This window comes from Bison bison, unplaced genomic scaffold, assembly GCF_000754665.1.
Source record: "Bison bison bison isolate TAMUID 2011002044 unplaced genomic scaffold, Bison_UMD1.0 scf7180017864533, whole genome shotgun sequence".
In the NCBI taxonomy this organism is placed as follows: domain Eukaryota; kingdom Metazoa; phylum Chordata; class Mammalia; order Artiodactyla; family Bovidae; genus Bison; species Bison bison.
In genome coordinates, this window is record NW_011495082.1 from 16,115,685 (window position 1) to 16,135,498 (window position 19,814).

A 19,814-nucleotide genomic window follows, 5' to 3' on the forward strand; every position below is an offset into this window, starting at 1 on the left:
ATGGGTTTGGGTGGACTCCGGGAGTTGGCGATGGACAGGGAGGCCTGGCGTGCTGCGGTTCATGGGGTCGCAGAGTCAGACACGACTGAGTGACTGAACTGAACTGAATGGCTAATGAATAAAAGAAAATATGTTCAATAATATTAGTCCTATGAATAAGGAAATTAAGATTACAATGAAATATCAACAGTTACACAACAGTAGACTGCTAGAAGAACTTATGCACTTATGCAAATACTTAAAAAATTTATTAAAATGCTTAACATACTATGATTCATAAATTCTGTTTATACATGGACTCAACAGAAATGTATTCATTTTTTCCAAAAGACAAGTAAAAGCATGTTCATAGAAATAGTAATCATATTAGCCTAAAGTGGGAACAACATTAACTATAGAAAGAATAAATTTTAGTATATTCACAAAATGGACTACTATGCTGCTAAGTCACTTCAGTTGTGTCTGACTCTGTGCGACCCCATAGACAGCAGCCCACTAGGCTCCTCTGTCCCTGGGATTCTCCAGGCAAGAACACTGGAGTGGGTTGCCATTTCCTTCTCCAATGCATGAAAGTGAAAAGTGAAAGTGAAGTCGCTCAGTTGTGCCCGACTCTTAGCGACCCCATGGACTGCAGCCCACCAGGCTCTTCCGTCCATGGGATTTTCCAGGCAAGAGTACTGGAGTGGGTCGCCGTTGCCTTCTCCCTATAAAACCATACTATACAATATGGTAACTATTACCCACACGTGCCTACTTAAATTTAAGTCAGTTAAAACTAAATACAATTAGAGATCAGTGCTTCATTCACACTGACCGCATTTCAAATGCACAATAGTACATGTGGCCAGAGGCTATAGTGAACATCGGATATACAGAACATTTCCATCATTTTAAAAAATCTGATTGGATAGCACTGCAATACAGCAATAAAACTGAATTTCTGCTATATGCAGCTATATGAATGACTCATAAGCACGTCATTGAGTAACAAAATGCAGACACAAATAATTATGTGCTGTATCCTCCTGTTTCTGCATAAAGTTCAAAAACAGGACAAATTAACCTATTCATTGCAGAAGTCAAGAGAGTGGTAATCTAAGGGATTAAGGATTTAGATAAGAAAGGAGGTGGAGGCAAAGTTTTTGAAATAGTTGAATTGTCTGTTTCTTGAGCTGGACTCTGGTTACATAGAAGTCTTCACTTTGTAAAAATCTATCAATCTATACTGGTAATTTAGCACAGTCTTCTGAAAATGTATTATGCTTCAATAGAATGTCTGTAAAAATAATATCAATATTTCCTGCACATATCCATATACAAACTTTATAACTGTAGGATAGTTTTTTGATGATGAAATAATGAGCTAATGTTTTCTTTCCTTGAGGATTTTTGTTTGGCTAGTTTTCAGGAGATGAATGCTACCGATGAGAAATTTGATTGAAAACATTTTTGAGTTCTCTCTTTTTTTAGATGACAAAAGGACTTTTTCTTCATTTTTAAATCCAATAATTTTACCACAGTATATTTCAATGTTGAGATATTAGATACTCCTTAAGAACTGACAGCAAGGCAAATTATAACCAACCAAGATATAACTGGATAAACTTTGATAAAATGTCTGGTGACTAGCATCAAGTACCTTAAATTTCTTATGTTATACTACTTAGATTGACATAGATTTAACCACTTACATTAGCTGGTATACTTAATTAATTAATACTAGAACTAAGACTAATACTAAGTGAACATAAGGGTGAAAAAATGAAATAATAATATCTCTTGTCTCCCCATCTATTAGGCAGCCATCAAGTTTTCCTTCCTTTGATCTTGACCCTGTTCACTTCTCCAATTTTTGTTAGTTGTATGTGTACACTGGATCTCCTTTTCCTTTCTTCTATATTTGTCTCTTCTCACTAATACATTTCTGACTCTTATTTTATATTCTCCATCCTCCCCCTTCTATGCCACATTTTTGTTGTCGTTCAGTAGCTCAGTCGTGTTCGACTCTGTGACCCCATGAACTGCAGCACGCCAGCCCTCCCTGTCCTTCACTGTCTCCCGGAGCTTGCTCAAACTCATGCCCATTGAGTCAGTGATGCCATCCAACCATCTCATCCTCTGTCGTCCCCTTCTCCTCCTGCCTTCAATCTTTCCCAGCATCAGGGTCTTTTCCAATGAGTCAGCTCTTGGCATCCTCTGCCTTTTCTAAATCCAGCTTGTATATCTGGAAGTTCTTGGTTCATGTACTATTGAAGTCTAGCTTGAAGGATTTTGAGAATTACCCTGTTCCATGTGAAATGAGCACAACTGTATCATAGTTGGAATATTCTTTGGCATTGCCTTTCTTTTGGGATTGGAATGAAAACTGACCTTTTCCAGTCCTGTGACCACTGCTCAGTTTTCCAAATTTGTTGATACATTGAGTGCAGAACTTCTACAGCATCATCTTTTAAGATTTGAAATAGCTGCAATTCCATCACCTCCACTAGCTTTGTTTGCAGTGATGCTTCCTAAGGCCCACTTGACTTCACACTCCAGGATGTCTGGCTCTGGTGAGTGATCATACCATCGTGATTATCTTGGTTGTGAAGTTCTTTTTGTACAGTTCTTCTGTGTATTCTTGCCACCTCTTCTTAATATCTTTTGCTTATAATAGGTCCATATTATTTCTGTCCCTTATTGTGCCCATCTTTGTATGAAATGTTCCCTTGGTACTTCCAATTTTCTTGAAGAGATCTCTAGTTTTTCCCATTCAATTGTTTTCTTATATTTCTCTGCACTGTTCACTTAAGAAGGCTTTCTTATCTCTCCTTGCTATTCTCTGGAACTCTTCATTCAGTTAACATATAGTTATGCTTATATTTTTATTGGATTCATGGTAACATTGTTCTGGAGCATTTTCACTGTCTATAGCAAAGTAATGCTTAATAATTTTAATTTATTTTACTATAATTATTTGGTATAGAGGAAGGAATTCCTCCTTTTTTATCCATTTTTACTTAACCATATTTGAATGAGATACATTTTCTTAAACTAGAGGCAGAAAGTTATGGGAATGGAACATGCAACAGGTTTCCAAGCTTCAAAACTAAAGAGATCTCTGTTTATGTAGAGGAGGGGTTTTAATATAATTCCTATGTGCGGTTACACTGTCTCCACTCCTGCACACCTGGCCTGCTTGCAAAGAACTTCTGTTGCCAGCTCTGAGCTTCTGAGATCTCTTCATATTTCTTGCTTTCCAAGGTTATGTATTCATTTATGGAAGGTACATTTTGCTGGCACTTTTTGAGATCTGCTGTCTGGACCTCCCAGGCATTTGCAAAGCTTTTCTCCCATTCTTTCCAAAAATAATCTGCTCTGACTTATCTACCTAGGTCTTACTCCCAGAACTTTCATCTTAAGGTGGAACTCTCACCTTCCAAGAAACATTAATATATGCTGGAGATATTGAGATCTGTCAATTCCGAGACTCAACATTTGCTGTATCTTTTTGTGATAACATTTGTGATATCTTTGTGAATCTACAATCTGGTTCCTTGTTCTACTTCAATTTTGGTAATATTTATATGCAATTACAACTCTTTTTTTTGTCTCGTAACTGTACTAAAACAACATTATAAGTGTGCTCATGTGTGTTTGTGTGTGCATACTTATGTGTTTTATTCTTCTTATTGCTTTGTATAGTTATCAGGAGAAGTGAGAAGATTCAGAACCAGACCTCTAGAAAATTACAATCATCTTTCTCATCTCACTGCTGAGAATATTTACTCAGAAGTTTCACATGAACTTTAAATTAGGCATGATCAATACTTTAATCATTATCTTCAATCTGAGCTTTCTCTTCTTGAATTTCCTATCTCAGTTAATGGATTATCATTCATTTAGTTCCCAGACTAGATATCTGGACATCAGTTCAGTTCAGTTCAGTCGCTCAGTTGCGTCTGACTCTTTGCAACCCCATGAATCGCAGCACGCCAGGCCTCCCTGTCCAGTGAACTCCCAACTCCCGGAGTTCACTCAAACTCACGTCCATCGAGTCGGTGATGCCATCCAGCCATCTCATCCTCTGTCGTCCCCTTCTCCTCCTGCCCCCAATCCCTCCCAGCATCAGAGTCTTTTCCAATGAGTCAACTCTTCGAATCAGGTGGGCAAAGTACTGGAGTTTCAGCTTCAGCATCATTCCTTCCAAAGAACACCCAGGGCTGATCTCCTCTAGAATGTACTGGTTGGATCTCCTTGCAGTCCAAGGGACTCTCAAGAGTCTTCTCCAACACCACAGTTTAAAAGCATCAATTCTTTGGTGCTCAGCCTTCTTCACAGTCCAACTCTTCCATCCATACATGACCACTGGAAAAACCATAGCCTTGACTACATGGACCTTTGTTGGCAAAGTAATGTCTCTGCTTTTCAATATGCTATCTAGGTTGGTCATAACTCTCCTTCCAAGGAGTAAGCGTCTTTTAATTTCATGGCTGCAGTCACCATCTGCAGTGATTTTGGAGCCCAAAAAATTAAAGTCTGACACTGTTTCCCCATCATTTCCCATGAAGTGATGGGACCAGATGCCATGATCTTTGTTTTCTGAATGTTGAGCTTTAAGCCAACTTTTTCACTCTCCACTTTCACTTTCATCAAGAGGCTTTTTAGTTCCTCCTCACTTTCTGCCGTAAGGGTGGTGTCGTCTGCATATCTGAGGTTATTGATATTTCTCCCAGCAATTTTGATTTCAGCTTGTGCTTCCTCCAACCCAGCATTTCTCATGATGTACTCTGCATATAATTAAATAAACAGGGTGACAATATACAGCCTTGACGTACTCCTTTTCCTATTTGGAACCAGTCTGTTGTTCCATGTCCAGTTCTAACTGTTGCTTCTTGACCTGCATATAGGTTTCTCAAGAGGCAGGTCAGATGGTCTGGTATTCCCATCTCTTTCAGAATTTTCCACGGTTTATTGTGATCCACACAGCCAAAGGCTTTGGCATAGTCAATAAAGCAGAAATAGATATTTTTCTGGAACTCTCTTGCTTTTTCCAAGATCCAGCAGATGTTGGCAATTTGATCTCTGGTTCCTCTGCCTTTTCTAAATCCAGCTTGAACATCTGGAAGTTCATGGTTCACATATTGCTGAAGCCTGGCTTGGAGAATTTTAGCATTACTTTATTAGCAGTAATGTAGTACTACATTTCCCCACATTTTATACCAGGAACATCAAATTAATAACCTTGCCCTTTTATCCAAGCTAAATATTTCTCAATTATGATCTATTCTTTCTCTCTTTCAGTAGAGATAAATTCTAAAATGGTTTCTTAAGTTCTTTTCTTTGTTTCCAGTTTTCCCCCGTGAGCTCCAGCACCCAGACTATCTTCAAAGTAATCTATCTAAAACACATATTTGATAACTTTTACTTCTGAAGTCTGCTCTCTTTAATGGCTTTCTGGTGTACACAGAATAACATCATTCACGTTAACATGGCAGAGAAAGCGTTCCACGACCAGGCCCTTATCAAGCTCAAATCTCCCTGTCCAATTCACAATCATGGTACTCTTGCAACTAACTCCTTGCCAATATAGTTCACACACTTTTGCCTCTACATTCCCTACTCATTTTTCCTGTTGAGAACTGTCCCCCATTTGCTTGCATTATGAGAGATCACTTATCTTTATGACTCAGTTCAAGTGCCACATTGTCTTAAGCATTTTCAAATCATCCTAGATAAAAATGACCATTTTTTCTCCTTTGTTCCCAGGTCACCCTGTACAAGCTTTAATCAAGGCATTCTAAGTGCTCACTGCACTCCTTTTTACGTGTTTTTCTCCTCCTATTAAACTCTAAGCAACATAAAGACAGGTCCATACAAGGTCCTTGTAGTTTCAGTCCCAGATACAGGTGAATAAACGAAAAGCCCATCTCATTTTACAGATATGTTCAAGTTTTGTCATCCATCTAAGCTGCAAGTGCACCAAAGACAGAGACCATATATGCCCAATTTAGATCTTTCATTGGCATATATTTATTCATGTTTTCTAGTCTATTTTTCTAGCAGACAACAAATTGCTTCTCACGACCTAAGGATTTATGCTAGCCTTTTGAAAAAAATAATTTGAAAATAATGACCAATTATTCTGTTACTATGATAAAAATATCAAATATACTTCATATATTCAGGAGGAACAAATGAATAACCAATGTTTGTTTATTTTAGAATAATAATCAACTTATATATTAAAATTCCAAAATTCTAGAAGTGATTTTATGTTCCTTTATTGATGACACTGATGTTTTCTCATAGTCAAACTGGCTAATATAGAAGTAAGTAGGCAATAAACATCTATAACCAATGAATGAACATTGAAATAATGTGTTAAAATTAAGATTTTTCCTATATCAATGAAATTTCCAGATGTGTAAAATTAATGTTTAGTTTTAAATTAAACTAAATCTGTTTTCTACATACCTTCTGCAGATAAATTAGAGGATTAAGCACATACAAGAATTTTGAAAATATAACAATTTTCCCCTTGAGCAATTGCTACCTTGAAAAAAAAGCTTAAATTATTTACTGCAATATTCTAAAAGCTTCCTAAAATTGTCTTTCACATGTATTAAATGAATAATGATTATGAATAACATATACACACCGAAGGATGGTCAGGATGCTTGGTACACCAGCAAAAGCAGAAAATACAATTGTAGCAAAGATAAAAGCAATGAACAAAGGTAATTTATAACACTTTGGATCACATGTCCCTCTTGTAGCATCAATAAAATCACCTTGATCATCTGAGGTTGTTAATCCTTCTTTAATGCAAGAACAATTGTAGTATGTCTATAAAAATGAAGATAGGAAACAATCTTTAGAAATATAATCATAAGGTAAAAGCTCTTATAGTCATAAAATAAAAATTAAATCATTAACTGTAGGGAGACTAGGCAGTTTTATTAGTAAATATTTTTTGCCGTGTTGCTGATATTTGTTGTTTTAATCACTAAGTTATGTCCAACTCTTTTGTGACCCCATGGTCTGTAGCCTACCAGGCTCTTCTGTCCATAGGATTTTGCAGGCAAGAATACTGGAGTGGGTTGCCATTTCCTCCTCCAGGGGATCTTCCTGACACAGGGACTGAACCCGCATCTCCTGCATTGCAGACAGATTCTTTACTGCTGAGCCACCAGGAAAGCCCAATCAGTAAATATGCTTACATTAGATCATATGTTGTTAATTTATAAATTCAGGACTAATGATAAATAATATCAAGGCATTTTACCTAGCAAAGAATTGTGTACATGAGAATATACAATTATAGTTACTTAGGAAATATTCCATTAATTTAACAAATTTCACTAAAAATATTTATGTTTAATTATACAATAACTGAGAGAGATATGGGTTGAGAATGAATAAGAAAAATATAATGAACAAAATGGAATTTTAGATGGGATTTGAAATATGGAGAATTACTCAATTACGGACAGTTTTAGAACTGTGCTGAAAAGATGAGACTTTACTCTGTATGTGATGATGACAGGGCTGTTATCTATTAGGCAGAGGAGGCAAAGTGTGCCTAGGGCCCACAATACTTTCAGGACCAAAATAGAGGTTTTAATTTTACTGTCTTTTAAAATCAGAGAAAAAATAAATGTCATAATAAAGGAATATATTATAATGTATCAAGCCTGGATCATATTTGTCTTTATACCATTGCAGTTGAACATTAAATCAAATTCTCTCTCTCTTTCTTTTGTTTTAAGTGAAAGAAGAGGTTTACAAAGACAAAAGTGCCTAAAGTCAATGTAAGTCATAATGTAGTCCCTAATGAGAACCAATAAAACCTTCAGGTTGTTATTTTAGTACTGGTAATTCAAGAAAGATGAATAGGTGACATTTTCTAAGAAGAGCTAAACAGAGCTGGAGATACAAAAACTAGTAAGCGATTTGCTAATATATTGAGAAGATTCTAAATTAAATAATTTTGTTGTTCAGTCGCTAAGTCATGTCCAGCTTTTTGTGACTCTATGTACTGCAGCACACCAGGCTTCCCTGGGGAAATAAAGATGACTTGAACCTCAGTGATTCAGAAGATGATGGTACAAAAGTCATATCAGTTGTTTAGGGAAGCTGCTAAGTGGTTGCTGGATATGTTAAACAAAAATAGAAATATCCAAAGAGTAAATCATTCTTTCCGTCGTATTTTTTTTATAATGCCCTTGTACCAAACATCATTTTAGGTATTATTAAAACAGAGTAAACATACAACAGAAATCCCTGCCCTCATGTAGAAAATTTACTTGCATAATATAAGTGATTTTTTTATATAAAAAGAACCTTTAATGGAGCACACGGTGATGAATACTACGGAGAAAAAAAATAAAGGAAGGAAAAATCAGAGAGATGATAAGGATGAGTTTTGCACAGTCAGGTAATGCCACAAAGATACAGTGATATTTAAGCAGAGGTTTGAAGAAGGTAAAGAAGTGAGCCATTGTGGCTATCTGAAAGAAGTATATTCCAGGTAGGAAAAACAAAATAGAAATTAAAAAGCCTTGGGACTTGAGCTTGCTTGACAAGTTCAAAGAAAACAAGGTGGAAAATTTGGTTGAATCAGAGTGGACATAAAGAAAACTAAGAGAAAACAAGATCAGAGTAATGAGGAAAGGATTTATACAGAAATTGGTAGGTAATTGCAAGAGCAGTTTAGAACTTTGGTTTATATTCTTAGCAATATGAAACCATTAGAGGGGTATATGTATAAGTGATATATTTAAAAAGACTACTTTAGCAGCTATATTGATACTACTGAACTGTGAAAGCAGAGAAAAGTTAAAAGGCTATTGAAATAAGATGCAAGTCAGTGGTGACTGGGGCCCAGGTATCAAAGAAAATGATGAAGATAATCAGATACAGCATGTATTTTAAAAGTAGATTTGAAGGGTCCTAGGGTAGGAATGCTTACCAGAAGGAGAAAGTCATATGGAGAAGGCCTCCCTGAAAGAAACTAAGATTTGCAGGAAAGGGTGGTCAGTCCCAGGCACAGAGAGGGAACCAAGAAAATAAACACAATGGCTTTACTTTCTCCTACCCCATCTCTCTGATTTTCTACTAGGACTTCTTACTAGCATATAGTCCAGTCAGAAGCTAGAGGGCAAAGGAACTCTCATCCTATAGTCCAGTCTTCTGGAACAATGAGTAGGGTAGAGAAGGTGCAAAGTAGAGATCTAGTGTAACAAACAATTGCAGGCCATGGAACCTAAGCTGACCAACAGGCAAAGTGAAAATATGAAGAAAGTTTAGTAAACAGATGATAGAATTACAAGATATTAGGCTCTGTGGAGTTATAACCAAAGAGATATAACCAAAATGGCAAAAGTTAAATTAAAAATGAAACATTAAAAAATATTCAATCCAAATAATAAAAGAGGAAGACAGATCTAACTCTACAATATTAATAATTACAATAATTGTCAGTTGTCTAAAAATGCCAATTGAAAGACAGACATTAACAGAAATGTGGAATAAAGCAAAAGCATATTATCCATGGGCTATGGGAGACACTTTAAACTGTTGGAAAATAAAATGATAGAAATAAGATGCACCATGAAAACAGCAAGAAAATCTACAGTGACTATTTAATACACAAAACATACTTCAAGAAAAAAAGTATTATCAGAGTTGGAAAGGAACATTTTGTAAAGATAAAAGAAACAACTCATCAAGAAGCTGTGACAATTATTAATGTTATGCACACAGTGAGAGAGTCTGAAAATGCATGAAGCCAAAATAGAGAAATAGATGATGGTATAATTATGTTGATATATTTTTATATATAATGTTTAGGATTTCATATATCATTACAAAGTATGCAAAATGATAAGAATAATCAGCTTAAAACTAGAAGAACAAACATAAGTAGGCTACTACAAATAGTAGACCTGAAAACAAGAACTTTAAAACAGTTATAATTAATATTTTCCAGAAAATAGAATGTAAATAGATAAAATATCTTAAGGAATGTACAGTTTCTCCAGGGGTTTGGATTCTGCAAAAACACAGTGTTAGAACTGAAAAATACAATGAGTAAACTTACCACCTCAGTTAATGGGTTTGACAGCACAGCAGACATTGCAGAAAACAGAAATAGCAACTGGAAGACAGGCCAATAGAAAATATATAAACAGATAAAAGGAGATGGAAAATAGAAAAAAAAAAAAAAAAAAAAAAGCAAAAAAAAAAAAGGATGGGACGCAGTAGAAAAGTCTATTTGTAGTCTAGTGTTAGGCAGAATTCTAAAATGGCACCTATGAATCCCACCCCTCTATTTTATAAACCTGCATAATTACTAGGTTGGTGGAAGCTGGTGAATTTTAATCCTCTTACTAAGTTTATGTTACATGGCATTGCTAAGAGGTGGTAAACCTCACCCAATCAGATAGTGTATATAAGCAACTGGGCCTTTCTCGAACTCAGAGATTCAGAGCATGTGTCATAAGTGAGATTCCTTTGCTGGCTTTGAAAATGGAAGGAGTCATGTAGCAAAGAAGGGGGGTGGCCTCTGAGACCTAAAATCGGCCCTTAGCAGACAGCTAACAAGTAAAAGGAGGCTTCATTTTTTACAGTCCAAAGGAACTAAATTTGGCCCATAATCTGAATGAGCTCGGAAGTAGGTTTCTCCCCCCAGAGCCTCCAGAAAGGAATATATTTCAGCCAGTACCCTGATTTCAATCTGTGAGACTCTGAGCAGAGGACTGAGTGATGCCATATCTGGATTTCTGATCCTGTCAGCTAATAAATGAGTATTATTTAAAGACACTAAGGCTGTAATAATGTGTTACACAGCGATATTAAGCTAATATACAGTGCTTCCCCCTCCAATAAAAGAGGAAAAAATGAGGGAGAAACAATTACCAAGAATTTTCCAACTGATAGACTATAAATCCAAAAACTAAAGACATTCTGTGAAACTCTAGCAAAATAATTATAATGAAAACCGCATCCAAGCACATCAAAGTAAAATTCTTGAAAATCAAAAATAAAGAGAAAATTTTAAAAGCAGCTAAGCAGCCAGAGACATAAAGACGACATAATGGCATCTTCCAAATGTAGGGGCGGGGCAGGATGTGGGGACAGATCATTGCCAATATAGGATTCCATACCAAATGAAAACAGTTTTTCTTTTCAGAAATGAAAGGTAAAATATAGTTCTTCAGGAAGAAAGAAAATAACCTCATATGAAAATGCAAGGAAATGGGCAAATTGACTGTACAAAACAGCAACAAAAAGGGTATGGTGTGTGCTGTGTCTGACTCTTTGTGACCCCATGGACTGTAGCCCGCCAGGCTCCTCTGTCTATGGAGGGGGTGGCCATTTCCTGCTCCAGGGGATCTTCCCAACCCAGGGATCCAACCCAGGTCTCGTGCATTGCAGGCAGATTCTTAACCATCTGAGTCACCAGGGAAGCCCATAATTTACATAATTTATCAAAATTACATATGTCTGCAAGAATACTGAATATGTCACCCAAGAATACTGGAGTGGGTCGCCTATCCCTTCTCCAGGGGATTTTCCCAACCCTTTGATGTGGGGTTTCCTGCATTGCAGGTGACTTCTTCACCAGCTGAGCCACCAGGGAAGCCCAACAAAAAGGATATGTGTCCTTAAAAGTATATGGGGAAATAAAATATATATGACAAAAATAACACAAAGGAGGCACATCAGTAAATGAAATTAAAATATTCTAGGGGTGTTTCAACTAGAAGAGACCCTAAGCCTGGCTTCTTGTAATCCTTAACACTTTGGACAATACTGACTTCCCTTCTCTATAAATAATTAGAATGAGGCTCCTGTTGAATGAGAACAGTCTCTAGAAGAAGCCCCCTGAAACTGCTGTTATTTGTTGTTTATGATGAAAGCCGTATCAGCTGCTGAAAAGAATTGCTGCTAAGCTGCTAAGTCACGTCAGTCGTGTTCGACTCTGTGCGACCCCACAGACGGCAGCCCACCAGGCTCCCCCGTCCCTGGGATTCTCCAGGCAAGAACACTGGAGTGGGTTGCCATTTCCTTCTCCAATGCATGAAAGTGAAAACTCAAAGTGAAGTCACTCAGTCGTGTCCGACTCTTAGCGACCCCATGGACTGCAGCCTACCAGGCTCCTCTGTCCATGGGATTTTCCAGGCAAGAGTACTGGAGTGGGGTGCCATTGCCTTCTCTGACATGCTATGCTATGCTATGCTAAGTTGCTTCAGTCGTGTCTGACTCTGTGAGGCCCCATAGACGGCAGCCCACCAGGCTCCGTCATCCCTGGGACTCTCCAGGCAAGAACACTGGAGTGGGTTGCCATTTCCTTCTCCAATGCATGAAAGTGAAAACTCAAAGTGAAGTCACTCAGTCGTGTCCGACTCTTAGCGACCCCATGGACTGCAGCCTACCAGGCTCCTCTGTCCATGGGATTTTCCAGGCAAGAGTACTGGAGTGGGGTGCCATTGCCTTCTCTGACATGCTATGCTATGCTATGCTAAGTTGCTTCAGTCGTGTCTGACTCTGTGAGGCCCCATAGACGGCAGCCCACCAGGCTCCGTCATCCCTGGGACTCTCCAGGCAAGAACACTGGAGTGGGTTGCCATTTCCTTCTCCAATGCATGAAAGTGAAAACTCAAAGTGAAGTCACTCAGTCGTGTCCGACTCTTAGCGACCCCATGGACTGCAGCCTACCAGGCTCCTCTGTCCATGGGATTTTCCAGGCAAGAGTACTGGAGTGGGGTGCCATTGCCTTCTCTGACATGCTATGCTATGCTATGCTAAGTTGCTTCAGTCGTGTCTGACTCTGTGAGGCCCCATAGACGGCAGCCCACCAGGCTCCGTCATCCCTGGGACTCTCCAGGCAAGAACACTGGAGTGGGTTGCCATTTCCTTCTCCAATGCATGAAAGTGAAAACTCAAAGTGAAGTCACTCAGTCGTGTCCGACTCTTAGCGACCCCATGGACTGCAGCCTACCAGGCTCCTCTGTCCATGGGATTTTCCAGGCAAGAGTACTGGAGTGGGGTGCCATTGCCTTCTCTGACATGCTATGCTATGCTATGCTAAGTTGCTTCAGTCGTGTCTGACTCTGTGAGGCCCCATAGACGGCAGCCCACCAGGCTCCGTCATCCCTGGGACTCTCCAGGCAAGAACACTGGAGTGGGTTGCCATTTCCTTCTCCAATGCATGAAAGTGAAAACTCAAAGTGAAGTCACTCAGTCGTGTCCGACTCTTAGCGACCCCATGGACTGCAGCCTACCAGGCTCCTCTGTCCATGGGATTTTCCAGGCAAGAGTACTGGAGTGGGGTGCCATTGCCTTCTCTGACATGCTATGCTATGCTATGCTAAGTTGCTTCAGTCGTGTCTGACTCTGTGAGGCCCCATAGACGGCAGCCCACCAGGCTCCGTCATCCCTGGGACTCTCCAGGCAAGAACACTGGAGTGGGTTGCCATTTCCTTCTCCAATGCATGAAAGTGAAAACTCAAAGTGAAGTCCCTTAGTCGTGTCCAACTCTTAGCGACCCCATGGACTGCAGCCCACCAGGCTCCTCCATCCATGGGAGTTTCCAGGCAAGAGTACTGGAGTGGGTGCCAGTGCCTTCTCTGACATGCTATGCTATGCTATGCTATGCTAAGTTGCTTCAGTTGTGTCCGACTCTGTGAGGCCCCATAGACGGCAGCCCACCAGGCTCCGTCATCCCTGGGACTCTCCAGGCAAGAACACTGGAGTGGGTTGCCATTTCCTTCTCCAGTGCATGAAAATGAAAAGTGAAAGTGAAGTTGCTCAGTCATGTCCAACTCTTAGCGACCCCATGGACTGCAGCCTTCCAGGCTCCTCCGTCCATGGGAGTTTCCAGGCAAGAGTACTGGAGTGGGTCGCCAGTGCCTTCTCCGGCTGAAAAGAACTAGTCCCAGTGAAAAGATCATGAAGAAAAGCTAGAGATTTCTTTCATATCTATGTAAGGATAGTTGAAGGTCTTTGATAGCATGGAAAATAGCAATACATGTGGGTCTCAAAGAGACAAAACACTTGGAATATTATCAACATGAATAGCAGATATCTATTTTCAGTTTTGGTAAAGCTGTGAATCTCTGCAGAAAATTAGAAATCTTCAGAGATGTAGTGTTTCCTACCACTCCTCTTGTAAATTTTTGCATAAATCTAACTGAAGGGCACTCAATTCTAACACATTTGACCCTGATCATACTTTGAATATGAACATTTAATCAGAATTATTTCAAAGTTGACATATTTTCATTGAAAAAAAAATTTCCAGAAGGAATTCCACTAACACAATTTAGACACAATAGTTTTTTATATATGTTTAAAGTTTTTTAAATATTTCTCTTATTTAATTTTCATTTTGTTAAAATTATGTTTATTGGTATCAGTTCTTTCCCACTTGAAGTTAATGTATGTTTTATCCATTAATTGGCTTCATCTGTATCAAATGGTACTAATCATAACATCTGCTATGGTCAGTTTTCCTTCAGAGACTTTATTGCGTTTCAAAGCTAATTGTCTTGGGTAATTTGTAACATCTAATTTTTGGTCATGGAGAAGGCAATGGCACCCCACTCCAGTACTTTTGCCTGGAAAATCCCATGCATGGAGGAGCCTGGTAGGCTGCAGTCCATGGGGTCGCGAAGAGTCGGACACGACTGAGCGACTTCACTTTCACTTTTCACTTTCATGTATTGGAGAAGGAAATGGCAACCCACTCCAGTGTTCTTGCCTGGAGAATCCCAGGGACGGGGGAGCCTGGTGGGCTGCCGTCTATGGGGTTGCACAGAGTCGGACATGACTGAAGCAACTTAGCAGCAGCAGCAGCAGCAGTAACGGCAGCAATTTTTGGTCAAAAATATTTCATTCTTTTAATTTTTATTCAGGATCAAATGTTATCACAGAGCACCAGCCTGGGCTCCCTGTATTATGTGGCAGCTTCCCACCAGCTATCTATTTTACAGATGATAGTGTATATATGTCAATACCAATGATATAAATAAAAATGTTATCACACAGTTTGAGTCACTATTTTGTGAATTACTTCATTATTCCTTAAGAATTAATTATTCCTTAGACAAATTAAATATAAAGATTTTTATGAAATAGAAACAAATCCCTAAAAGGGATTCCCCAGAAAAAGAAAGAGGGGTTAGAGCATTTCAGTGAGTGGACTTTTGGGCTCTTGAATATCCCATGGGATCAAAACACCAAAGTCAAACAGTTCTGCTTTATACTGTGGTTACAATATGAACACTTAAAAAATCATTTTTTTAAAATAAGATTTTCCATAAGTTAATAAATTGTTGAAGATGGGTAACATATAGGAGTTCATTATGCTTTTCTACTATATTTAAAGTTTTCTATAGTAACCTATTTTGAATGATTTAAAATATTTTAAATATATTTTAAAATATATAAATCATTTAAAATATGTAATAGTTTTTAGAAAATATAATATTTATAAATAACCATCTTAAATTTTAAAAATTTAAAGAATCATTTTAAACATTTAAGAAAAAAATTTTTAAGGGTATATAATCTTCTCAATATAAATATTCAATAAAAACTGAAGATACATTGTTAAATCATAGGCCAGAAAAAATACAACAATGAGGAACTAAAGTTGGTCAGGTATGTTATTATCTTGTAATAAAATTATCTGTTTGTGACAGCAAAAAAGAATATTGTGGTGTAGATATGAATAAATAAAGTACTAGTAAAGTACTTTATTGCCTACTTGGGAAGATGGTATAATGTCCATATGTGAGGAAAAATGCTCTTTGTTTTTCTCTTCCCCTCACAAAGACTAGCCAGAGAGAGAGGAGCGAGAACCATTGAATAAAATGATGGATCCCAAAGTCGTTCCTGGGCTTCCCTGGTGACTCAGATGGTGAAGAATCTGCCTACAATACAGGAGACCCGGGTCCCATCTCTGGGCTGGGAAGATCCCCAGGGGAAGGGAATCTTGAGTATTCTTGTCTGGAGAATCCTATGGACAGAGGAGCCTGGCAGGCTACAGTCCATGGTGTCACAGAGTCGGACTCCATTGAGTAACTAACACTTTCACTTCACTTACGGTTCTCCATAAGTCCTATGAATTGTGACCAATAAATCCACAATTTAAGAAAAATTTAAGAAAAGAGAAAATAAGGAGAAAAAAAGGATTTTATAGAGAGCAAGAGTAAAATGTAAACATCTATAAGATGCACTTCTTAATGGAGACAGAGAAGCATAATAGAAGATAATAACCTTGCTAGCCTTTAATGTTTTAGACTGTGTACAACCTGCAAAGCAAGGAGAAAAATATCCAATATCATTTCTTCCACATGTAGCAGAATAAAATGCAGACGAGCATTTACAATGAGAATTGCAAGGAGCTGTCAGGTTTCCCAACTGCCCTATTCTGTAAAAAAAAAAAAGAGATTGAATGTAATTATAATACTAGTGTATTACACATATTAACACACACATCGAGATATCAATGAGACCAATAAAATGTGATTCTTAATTTTAACAGATTTAGGAATAACTTTTATACAATAAACTGTACATATACAAGGTGTAGAATTCGCATACACTTGTGAAATCATCACTGCAATCATGTTAAAGAACACGACCATCACCCGCAACGGTTCCCTCATGCTCCTTTGTATTAATAGTTCCTCCACCCCATGGCATCTGCTGATCTACTTTCTGACACTATTCATTACTTTCAATTTCAAAGCATTTTATGAAATGGAATCATACAGTATGTGCCCTCTCTTTGTCTGACTTCTTTCGTGAAGTTGGTCTTTACATGGTCTTTGTATGGTCATATGTTTCCATGTCTCTTGAGTAACATCAAGGACTAGAATTTTTGTATCATATGGGAGGTGTTCGTTTAACTTTTTAAGAAACTGTCAATTAGTTTTCCAAAGTGATTGTGTTATTTCATAATCTCAGAAAGAGTGTATAAGATTTCAACTGTTTCCTATATTTCTTGCCAACACTTGGAAGAGTCTTTTTCATTTTAGACATTCTAACAAAGATATAGTTTGAGAGTCCCTTGGACTGCCGGGAGATCCAACCAGTCCACTCTAAAGAAAATCAGTTCTGAATATTCACTGTAAGGACTGATGCTGAAGCTGAAACTCTACTTTGGGCACCTGATTCGAAGAACTGATTCAATTGAAAAGACCCTGATGCTGGGAAAGATTGAAGGCAGAAGGAGAAGGGGACAACAGAGGATGAGATGGTTTGATGGCATCACTGACTCAATGGACATGGGTTTGGGTGAACTCAGGGAGTTTGTGATGGACAGGGAGGCCTGCCGTGCTGCAGTCTATGGGGTCGCAAAGAGTCAGACACAAATGAGTAATGGAGCTGAACTGAATATGAGTTTCCCTAATGACTGATGCTAGACATCTTTCCATGCACTTATTTTCCATCTATATTTATTATTTGGTTAAATATCTGTTCAAATCTTCTCCCCATTTTTGTGGCTTTCATATTAAGCATTGAGAGTTGTTAATATTAGCAAGAAATCAAGTTCTTTGTTAAACATATGATTTTCAAATATCTTCTCATAGTCTATGTTCTGTCTCTGCATTACTTTAATGGACTCTTTCAAAGAGCATGTGTTTTTTATTTTAATTAAGTCCAATTTATCAATATATTTCTTTGCGGATCACATATCTTGTGTCATATCTAAGAAATCTTTGCTGAACACAAGTTCACGTAAATTTTTTCTCATATCCTTGGAATTGTATATTTTACATCTACAATCCATTTTAAATTATTGGCATTGTATAATATACAGATCAAAGTTTATTTGTTTAAATATAGATATCTAAGTGTTCCATAAACTGCATATGCACTCTATCATAAATCAATTATCTATATATGTATTTGTGTACTTTTGGACTTTATTCTGTTCCACTGACTTACTTGTCTATATTACACCAATACTACTTTCTTGATTATTGTGGCCTTATAATAAGTCTTGATATCAAATAGTGTTAGTCCTCCATCTTTGTTCTTTAGAATTGTTTGTTTGTGGTTTTTCTAGGTCCTTTGCATAACTATATGAATTTAAATGTCATCTTTCCAATATCTAAAGAAGGAAGCTCACTAGGATTTTGGTTGCGAGTACATTGAATACCCACATTAATTTTTGTATTAACATCTGAAGATTAACATCTTAAAGATATTGGGTCTTTTAATCCACCAACATTGGATATCTCTTCATTTTAAAATTTAGGTCTTTAATTTCTCTCAGCATGTTTTACAGTAATCATTGTATAGAGTTTTTACATCTTCTATCATATTTATCTTTAAAATTTTCTTTTTCTTGATACTATTGCTAATGGTATTGTTGTTTAATATCAATTTCAAATTGTTTGTAGGTAGTGTATAAAATACCAAAGATTTTTGAATACTGATCTTTTCTTCTACAGAATTTTTTCTTGCTTAATAGTATTGTTAACGTTATTTTTTAAGCTTTTCTAGTTTTATTGAGATATAATTTACACTTTATAAACTTAAGGTGCATAGCACAATTATTAGACTTACATATGCCATGAAATGATTACCACAATAAGTTTAGTGAGCATCCATCATCAATATGAAATTAAGTAAAGAAAAAAAATGTCCTTGTAATGAGAACTCTTAGAATTTACTCTAACAACTTTCATCTATAACATGTAGCTGTACCCCACTCCAGTACTCTTGCCTGGAAAATCCCATAGACGGAGGAGCCTGGCGGGCTGCAATCCATGGGGTCGCTAAGAGTCAGACACGACTGAGCGACTTCACTTTCACTTTTCACTTTCATGCATTGGAGAAGGAAATGGCAACCCACTCCAGTGTTCTTGCCTGGAGAATCCCAGGGACGGGGGAGCCTGGTGGGCTGCCGTCTATGGGGTCGCAGAAAGTCGGACACGACTGAAGTGACTCAGCAGCAGCAGTGTCTATTACATCCCTAGTACTTATATATAAATGGTAGTTTGTACATTTCCACTGCCTTCCTTCAGTTTCTGCTTAAAACCCTGCCTTAGTAACAAATGTGATATATTTTTCTGAGTTATTAGTTGAGTGGTTGGTTGGTTTTTGAAGCATAATTGGCCTACGACACTGTTAGTTCCTATTACACAGCATGGTGATGTGGTTTCCTATGCATTTCAAACTTTCCATCACACTAAGTCTAGTTACAACACATCAGCACACACAGATATTACACAGTTACTGACTATAATGCCCACACTGCACATTTCATATCCGTGACTCACTTATTTTGCAACTACAAGTTTGTACCTCCTAACTCCCTCACCTATTTAATTCCTGCCCTCAACTCCCTTCTCTCTGGCAAGCAGTTGTTTGCTCTCTGTATCTATACCACTTTGTTTCTGTTGTGTGATGTTTGTTCATTCGTTTTTAAATAGATTCCACACATAAGTGAAATCATACAATATTTGCCTTTGAACATATTTAGCTTATATTTAAATACCCTCTATTTCCATCTTTGTTGTTACAAATGGCAAGATTTCATCATTATTTATGACTAATATTCCACTGCATGTGTGTTGCATCTTTTTTTATACATTCATCTATTCATAGGCGCTTGGGTTGTTTCTATACCTTGGCTATTGTAAATAATGCTTTCATAATTACTGAGGTGCATATATCTTTTCTAATTAGTGCTTTTCTTCTCTTCACCTAAATACCCAGGAGTAGAAACTAAACTTGTACGTATGCTTTGTATATATTGGATATAAATCCCTTATCAGATATATCCTTTGCAAATACCTTCTCCCATT

General features: G+C 37.6%; 1 protein-coding gene across 1 annotated transcript in view; it reads right to left on the reverse strand.

Moving 5' to 3' along the window:
- SLCO6A1 (solute carrier organic anion transporter family, member 6A1) overlaps nt 1-19,814 on the reverse strand; it is a 114,539-nt gene that overhangs the window by 18,332 nt on the left and 76,393 nt on the right. The window contains exons 10-11 of the mRNA XM_010832005.1: nt 16,270-16,423; nt 6,641-6,828 (exon numbers count right to left, since the gene is read on the reverse strand). Coding sequence (XP_010830307.1) covers nt 6,641-6,828; nt 16,270-16,423 — 342 coding nt within the window. The remainder of the gene's footprint in view (nt 1-6,640; nt 6,829-16,269; nt 16,424-19,814) is intronic.